The 7,633-nt window shown below is 38.3% G+C and overlaps 3 protein-coding genes and 1 long non-coding RNA gene across 6 annotated transcripts; 2 read left to right on the plus strand and 2 right to left on the minus strand.

Moving 5' to 3' along the window:
- Positions 1-7: 7 nt before the first annotated feature.
- LOC107274072 lies at positions 8-2,350 on the minus strand. 2 transcript variants are annotated; one of them, XR_003061717.1, is made up of 4 exons: positions 897-2,350; positions 456-830; positions 293-369; positions 8-134 (listed from the first exon to the last, which is right to left on the minus strand). It is a non-coding gene; the product is annotated as an uncharacterized LOC107274072 (long non-coding RNA). The 2 variants fall into 2 exon arrangements; XR_001539397.2 differs by having other exon boundaries at positions 456-1,941.
- Positions 2,351-3,077: 727 nt separating this feature from the next.
- On the plus strand, positions 3,078-4,725 carry LOC112495319. Its single transcript, XM_025091360.1, has 2 exons — positions 3,078-4,267; positions 4,341-4,725. Exon 1 carries the CDS (start codon positions 3,307-3,309, stop codon positions 4,174-4,176), a length of 870 nt encoding a protein of 289 aa, XP_024947128.1. The 5' UTR covers positions 3,078-3,306; the 3' UTR covers positions 4,177-4,267; positions 4,341-4,725.
- Positions 4,726-4,859: 134 nt separating this feature from the next.
- LOC107274075 (putative nuclease HARBI1) lies at positions 4,860-5,739 on the plus strand. Its single transcript, XM_015752825.2, has 3 exons — positions 4,860-5,008; positions 5,110-5,318; positions 5,388-5,739. Exons 1-3 carry the CDS (start codon positions 4,976-4,978, stop codon positions 5,674-5,676), a joined length of 531 nt encoding a protein of 176 aa, XP_015608311.1. The 5' UTR covers positions 4,860-4,975; the 3' UTR covers positions 5,677-5,739.
- On the minus strand, positions 5,677-7,158 carry LOC107274073. Of its 2 annotated transcripts, none has more exons than XM_015752824.2 (4): positions 6,932-7,158; positions 6,618-6,831; positions 6,330-6,524; positions 5,677-6,075 (listed from the first exon to the last, which is right to left on the minus strand). In XM_015752824.2, exons 1-4 carry the CDS (start codon positions 6,986-6,988, stop codon positions 5,735-5,737), a joined length of 807 nt encoding a protein of 268 aa, XP_015608310.1. In that variant the 5' UTR covers positions 6,989-7,158; the 3' UTR covers positions 5,677-5,734. The 2 variants fall into 2 exon arrangements, with proteins under 2 accessions (XP_015608310.1, XP_024947129.1); XM_025091361.1 differs by having other exon boundaries at positions 5,795-6,067.
- Positions 7,159-7,633: the final 475 nt, after the last annotated feature.

Here is a 7,633-nt window from a genome sequence, read left to right on the forward strand (position 1 = left end):
AGGCTGTCATATTTTTTTTTATCTTCTTTGGTACTGGCTCAGGCGAGGTTCTATCCCCATGACTTCTTTTTCCAACTTCCGTGGAACACGACGGATTTGCCTCAGGTAGGTTCGACTGTATGGGTACTATTTCACTAAAATATATTTTAACCAAATTAAAACTTGCTACTTGTCATTTTTATAAATTAATCACCAATCACGCAGATTTAATTCTTTGGGACGTAAAATACAACATTATAAACAAATAAGGAAGATGACAATACGAATACAAATATATCAAGTATTATTATACCCAGTTGTCGGATCCAGTTCGTATGTGACTTCGTTCTCAGACATTTGCGCCGTGTTCAATGTTGGGTTCGTTCTTCTCTGCAAATGTGAATATATTTGGAATAATATATATAATAATGTAGATTAATATAATTAATTAAAACTGCAACACAAATAATACATACTAGGCTATCGGAGTCGTGGGAATTTTCATCCTCCACAAAATCTTCCGAGCAAATTTCACTGGTTGTGAAATCGAGCCCGGAAGGTTTTGGAAGTGAAGGACCTCCGCCTGTACCAGTCGCATGCTTGCGATAACAAGAAATAGTCTTCTTTGTTGCGAGTTTCCACCGCTGATATGCATCTCTAATATCTTTCTAATCTCTCTTAATTCCAGTCGCTGCCATTTTTTCTGTTAGTTCCATCCATTTGTCTCTTCTACTCTTTTGCAATCTAGTATTATTTGATTTATTCTCTAGTATATCACGATTGTCGCTTATAAATTGTACGACTAATGCTTTTTCTTCGATGGTGAAATTCTCTTTTCGTTGCATGGTAATCTACAATGATTTATATGTTTATCATTTTCATTTCATGCCTGTTATATAATAGATATACATACTTACCACATTTACACGATTTTAATGTATAATTTAATATTAACCGTTTGGCTGCTGACGTATTTTTTCGGACATATGCCAAAACTGTGGCACTAATTGCGCGTGTATGGGAAAAAACGTAAAACACTTTTTGTACGATAAAGTCACTTGTATTACTTTGCAACAACAAAAATTAAAAAATACCAATTGTTTACATAAATTTGTAATAGCCCGTAATCACTTTTTAGGAATAATAATATCACTTCCGCTATCACTTTCGTTGTCACAAACTTGCATTTCATCATCAGTCCACGATTCCGAGTCAGTTTCACTCCAAATATCAGACATTGGGTTCACCGTTATTTAACAAAAAAAAAGTAGATTTGAAATATGTCATATTATTACAACAATTAAAAATCGTATGCTCCGCAAACGCAAGGTGCTTAACTGGACACACAAATTCTAGTGTTCTGGATCAGCATTATTACGCTCTCCGCAGTCTAGGCATCGAAAAAAAAGAGGAGCGCTATCGCGCTCTTCGCATTTTTGGCGTAACATAAGAAGAGCGCGATAGCGCTCGTCAGCAGCCAAACGGTTATTAGCTTACCTTCGAGAAAGAAAATTCTTGTGATTTCGAATTTCAAATATGGTTGCTATGGGCACCAAATATGAAGTTCGCGCTTTCCGAATGCTACCGAATACTCCCGAACATAATCGAATATGCCCGAGTCTTCCCGAATGATTCCGAACGCGGTTGAAAGTATATGTTACAAGACGCTGCTCCCTGTTAGCGTACCTTTAGCTAAAAGCGACTTAAAAGCGAGTTCTAAATACGGTCACTAACAACTCGGCGCAGTCACTTTTAACTAATAGTGACTCTGTTAGTGACCTTAAGAGCGAGTTCTGAATACGGGCTATAGACACCAAACAAGGTGGCCTTAAGACAGTACCTCAAATCCTCCCTTGGAGAAGACGATCTTGTTTCAGCATGATTCACAGTCACGTCTTATAAGAAACAAACATTTTCTTACGAGCGGTACGATTCATAGTTAATAAAGGCAATGGGTATGTTCAGCAGAAACACCGCTGAGGGAGCAAATACATTTGATTGGTCAAATCTCACAACTGTTTCAAGATTAACGATCAAATGACCAATCAAATGTATTTGCCCCCTCAGCGGTGTTTCTGCCGAAAACACCCAATCTTATTTAATGAATAAGGCCACCTCTATTGTGAAATAAGATAATCTTCGCTAAGTTAGCATCAGACCACGGTCTTACATAAAGGTCTTGAAACGAACGTGGTGGGGGTGGGTCGCTTAGTGAAGCAATTCAGACCAAAGTGAATGCACTTCATGACAGCGCGCGAGAACAAAGTTTACTTTATCGCACTAGTGCGATAATGTAAAATTGGGCTGATTTGCGCATGCGCAGCATTTTTATCGTATCCATAGATATAAAGCGCCACTTTCGCCACACTTCGGAGGCACAAAAAGTAGTGTTTTTCATGCATGAGTTACATAAAAATATTTATTAATAGATAAAGTAATTATAAGACTGAATAGTTTCTGATATATTTTTGTAACCTATAATTTATTTTTTAGCTTCTACTTGGCGATACAGTCACAGTATCACAACCGACTATATCAAAAATTGTTTTTCGAGTTAGTGCATTGCTTCCCAGCTTGTTAAATCAGTATATAAAAATGCCAAGTATTCAAGAATCACGAAATGAAAATCGGTGGGTATTTAAAAAACAAGGGCAGGGCAATGGAGCTATTGGGCTTCCTGGTATCGATGGAGCAATTGACTGTACCCACATATTTCTAGTAGATACACGTTTTCAAGACTAATGAAATGTACAGGAATAGAAAGGGATATTTCTCTCTAAATGTACAAGTACGTTACCTCATTCTATTATATCCTAAAAGTTATCGAAGAAAATATTTTTTTGATTAAAGTATTGAGACGTTTCGTGATTTTTGAGTGTTGGGAATCACGAGACTGTTTGTAGGGTTTGTGCACTGGGCAGGCGTCTTTAGAAACAATTTAGACACTGGAGTTTTTAAAATAATAAAATAATGATATATTGTCCTATAAATTACAGACTAGGTATCCTTAATATTCTATTTTGCTCTTTCTCTCACACACATACACACGCTTTACAATTGTCTCTCTAGCTTGCCTGTAATACCACAGGCGACAAGAAGTGTTTTTGTTTACTTTATTATCTCTGCTAGCCTTTTGGATTGCAGAGAGGTAGCTGGAACCACAATACAACAGATTGCACAATGCGTCCGAAGACCGTGGTCCAGTTTGAAGATTAGGACGATAATGTTTCGGGACCCACAGGTGATCACGATGATCCCCGTTCGCCGAGCCAATTATCTTTGGAGTGGGGATGAGAGTGCTATCACCACAATACAGCAGAGTGCACAATGCGTCCGAAGACTGCGACACAGCGGGTAGTGATAGCAGTGAAGATTCAGAACCCACAGATGATCACAATTATCTCCGTTCGCCGAACCATTCACTTTAGGGAGGAAAGGAGCTGCGGCCACAATACAGCAGAGTGCACAATGCGTCCGAAGACTGCGACACAGCGGGTAGTGATAGCAGTGAAGATTCAGAACCCACAGATGATCACAATTATCTCCGTTCGCCGAACCATTCACTTTAGGGAGGAAAGGAGCTGCGGCCACAATACAGCAGAGTGCACAATGCGTCCGAAGACTGCGACACAGCGGGTAGTGATAGCAGTGAAGATTCAGAACCCACAGATGATCACAATTATCTCCGTTCGCCGAACCATTCACTTTAGGGAGGAAAGGAGCTGCGGCCACAATACAGCAGAGTGCACAATGCGTCCGAAGACTGCGACACAGCGGGTAGTGATAGCAGTGAAGATTCAGAACCCACAGATGATCACAATTATCTCCGTTCGCCGAACCATTCACTTTAGGGAGGAAAGGAGCTGCGGCCACAATACAGCAGAGTGCACAATGCGTCCGAAGACTGCGACACAGCGGGTAGTGATAGCAGTGAAGATTCAGAACCCACAGATGATCACAATTATCTCCGTTCGCCGAACCATTCACTTTAGGGAGGAAAGGAGCTGCGGCCACAATACAGCAGAGTGCACAATGCGTCCGAAGACTGCGACACAGCGGGTAGTGATAGCAGTGAAGATTCAGAACCCACAGATGATCACAATTATCTCCGTTCGCCGAACCATTCACTTTAGGGAGGAAAGGAGCTGCGGCCACAATACAGCAGAGTGCACAATGCGTCCGAAGACTGTGATGTAGTTGAGGTGTGGAGAGTGAGGATTCAGGACCCACAGATGGTCACAATGACCCCCGTTCGCTGTATCTTCACTTCGGAAGGGTTTTTGGTGATGTGAGTTCTGGAGCGCTGCTGCAGGAATTCTTTTTGAGGAGTGCAGATTTCTTAATAATTGAACTTTTTATAGCTTCTACTGCTTCCTGTCGTCTAGTGGTGTACAGGTGTTTAGTTGATTCGTCTAGAGAGACACGACTGAATCGAGTGACCTCCTATCGAGGAAGCCGCTGCTTATATCCTCAGTATTAATACGTTAAAACTAGTAGGGATAACGATTTTTATCCACCCGAGGTGTTAACGTCTCTTTTTGGATTCAATATTTTGATTTGTTATTTGATTTGATTGTTTGATTTGACTATTTGGATTAACGGTTTCTTCAAGTACCGGCTTACTGGTATTTCTATTGTATTCGGCGCTTGCTGGCTTATAGTGTCTGGGCACTTGTTTGTTTTGATTTCAGTCTGTGGACTGTATTTCGGATTCTAGGAATGTTAAAGGTAATAATTTCCAATATTATATCCTCATGACTGTCGCTGTGACTAGATTCAAGGGAATTATGCAATATTAGAGAATTAAAGGTCCTATATTTTCTTTCCTTTATCGGCGTCGCTGTGAGAGGTCGATAGGATTCTTGAGGAATTCTAGGATTTGAGGAGTTCTCTCAGACACTGTTATGCACATCCACAGTGCGCTATGCACTCTTATGTGGGGCTCTTGACGTATTCATCATCGAGACTGATTATTGGGAAGGAAAAAGGATAAAGGATGGGGGGGTATAAGGACGGAACGTTACAGTATGTAAGTGAAGGACTATTGCATACACATTATTTTACTATAAAAATTAAACAGATAGGGTAGTTATTGATGCTACAGTTCTTAATACTGACATTTTTGTGTAGACTATTGTTGGGCCTCGAATGGAGTTTTTAGATATCGTACCAGAGTGGCCCAGTAGCGAGCATGATAATAGAATCTTCCAAAATTCAAGAATCTGTATGAAATATGCTAATGCTGAGCGCAATGGTATATTGGTAGGGGATGCTGGATATCCATGTCTACCTTTTTTATTAACACCGATTGCAAATCCTATAACCGATGAACAGATGTGGTAAGGATTTTATTAGTCTTCAATTTCTATATTTTACATAATACTTTTAATATTATTTTATGTGTACAGCTACAATAATATACATGGTAGAACAAGACGTATCGTAGAAAGGACTTATGATGTTTGGAAACGGCGATTTCCTTGCTTAGCACGAGGACTAACAGCTAAACTTCTCTGTTCAACAACAATCGTTGTGGCCTGTGCTGTGTTGCATAACATGTCATTGATATTTAGCGACATATTACCAGAAGATGATGAATCTTTTGTGGAAGAGGAAGAACCCAATAATCAACCTCATTGGCAACCTATGGATGGTTTTGCTGCTTATGACACCATGATTGAACGTTTATTTCATTGAGCATAAGTATCATAAAGGTTGTGACTTTAAATAAGATCTCTCAAATTGTAAATTGTAATCAATACCAGGATTTGAAATAGAAACTCCTGTTTTTTTTATATATCAGTTTATTGTGTAATATATAAATACTGTAAATAAAAGGACATAATTTTTCCATCTCTTTTTTTAACAATAATTCTGCTAATTGTGCCGTAGCTGTGACGGCACGTATCTCTAACGCATATTTCGTTTTAGCATGTTCGTATGCTAAATTATGCAATACCTTCTGGTTTTGCTTGTGCAATGTAGCCAAATCCTCTTCCTGCTTCATAATACGTCTTATATGTGCAAACTGAAGTTCCTGCAGGTTGTATGTCCGGTTGTAGGCTTTGTCCTTTGTACCCTTTTTTATCTTTGATGCTGTACGAAGAAAATGAAATACAAAAAAGTTAGTATTACATAATAGAATGCAGACAATATTTGTAGATAATAAAGAAACACATTAAATATACCCTAAAATTAATGAAGTGCAGTGCAAAATTGAATTTTTTCAATCACTTCAAAGTACAATATTCTGAATAAAATTGCGTGCTAAGACGCAATATTCAAGATCGGTGGTAGTATTTTATCACAGATATATGGATGTGTATCATAAAATTCCTCTGGTTCAATACCTTTTGAATGAATTGTACTTATGTTGCTGCTACCAGCATGTGACATGCCTTCAGAATCTGTGTTTATGACTGTAGCTTCTGATGGTATTGTGGCATCAAGGAGTTCATCAGTGATCAATTCATCATCAATTTCAAATTGTGAGTCTTGCACAATTATATCAATATTCTCGTTATTTAGAATCTGTTGACGTCGGTCTAAGAAAAACATAAGCATGGTCAATAAAAAAATTGATATACAATAAATGTTTTGCAACTATTTATTTAGAATATCCATAATAATACTGTTACCATGAACAACCTCTTCTGGCATATTAAACGAAAATAAAATTGGGGCATTTTTCATCAAATTAGGAGCTATGATAGCAACATCAGGATCAATCATGGCCAGTGGAATTGCAGGACCTCCTCCAGTAACAAACCGAGATCGTCTCTCCTTTGTTAGTGCATCTCTCTGTGTTTGCTTTAAGTTAGTCCAAAGTTTTTTCAGCTGTTGCACAGTTCTCTATTGAATTATTGATTATATTCAAAACATAAGTTTAGTACCTGTCAAGGGACATGCACGAATACATCAATGTAATGTTATTAATTAAATTAATAATTACTTCTTGCATGACTAAAGATAAGAGGTTGAATTCTTTTTCAATTTCTGCCCATGCCATCTCTTTGTCTTTTAACGTTGTTAAATCACTTTTCTTAATTTCTATAACATCCTTATATTTTTTTAGTATTTCCAAAAATAGTTTCTTTTCAGTACTTGTGTAATGTTTATGCTTGCCCTATTTTGGTGCTTTACTTCTGTTTTGCGACATTTTTTTTTAATTTCACAAAACTAAAAATCTGATATAGGTACCGAAACAAACGGAGAATCACCTTCCTTCCTTTCCTTATGGCTGTATCCCCAATGGAGGATATGTGCCAGTAACTGGTCCTAATAATCAAGGTTGGAAGTTCGACAATAGATGGCGATGTACCTTGCGAGACGGGCCTTATTCAACTCAGCGTAAGGGGACCTACAAAGTTTATACACCGAATGCGAACAGTGTTGGGTGAAATCCGTATAAATACTCACTTAAGTTTTCATAAAACGGAGAATCAAATGAAGGCACGAAAATAAAGACCATTATTCACATAGATATTAGATGGGTAGGCCCCTACAAGATTTTCACTCCATCGTATGAAAATCTCAGTGTCCTATTGGTCACTCTGGCAGAAATATTCCGAATATTGCCGAACGTTAAATAAGATCATTTTGAGCTTTGCCTTCGTCAAGGCGATCTTGAATAAAATAAGGTGTCCCTTTCAAG

The sequence above is a fragment of the Cephus cinctus genome, unplaced genomic scaffold (assembly GCF_000341935.2).
Source record: "Cephus cinctus unplaced genomic scaffold, Ccin1 Ccin1_scaffold2204, whole genome shotgun sequence".
Classification (NCBI taxonomy): Eukaryota; Metazoa; Arthropoda; class Insecta; order Hymenoptera; family Cephidae; genus Cephus; species Cephus cinctus.

Excerpts from the sequence above, each read along its gene's own strand:
- LOC112495319 (XM_025091360.1), top strand. The coding sequence starts at position 3,307 with ATGCGTCCGAAGACTGCGACACAGCGGGTAGTGATAGCAGTGAAGATT.
- LOC107274075 (XM_015752825.2), top strand. The coding sequence starts at position 4,976 with ATGGGGGGGTATAAGGACGGAACGTTACAGTAT. Across the intron at positions 5,009-5,109 it reads AGGACGGAACGTTACAGTAT|ACTATTGTTGGGCCTCGAAT; the intron begins GTAAGTGAAGGA and ends ATTTTTGTGTAG. Across the intron at positions 5,319-5,387 it reads ATAACCGATGAACAGATGTG|CTACAATAATATACATGGTA; the intron begins GTAAGGATTTTA and ends TTATGTGTACAG.
- LOC107274073 (XM_015752824.2), bottom strand. The coding sequence starts at position 6,988 with ATGGCATGGGCAGAAATTGAAAAAGAATTCAACCTCTTATCTTTAGTC. Across the intron at positions 6,832-6,931 it reads TATCTTTAGTCATGCAAGAA|AGAACTGTGCAACAGCTGAA; the intron begins GTAATTATTAAT and ends ATAATTCAATAG. Across the intron at positions 6,525-6,617 it reads GCCAGAAGAGGTTGTTCATG|ACCGACGTCAACAGATTCTA; the intron begins GTAACAGTATTA and ends TGTTTTTCTTAG.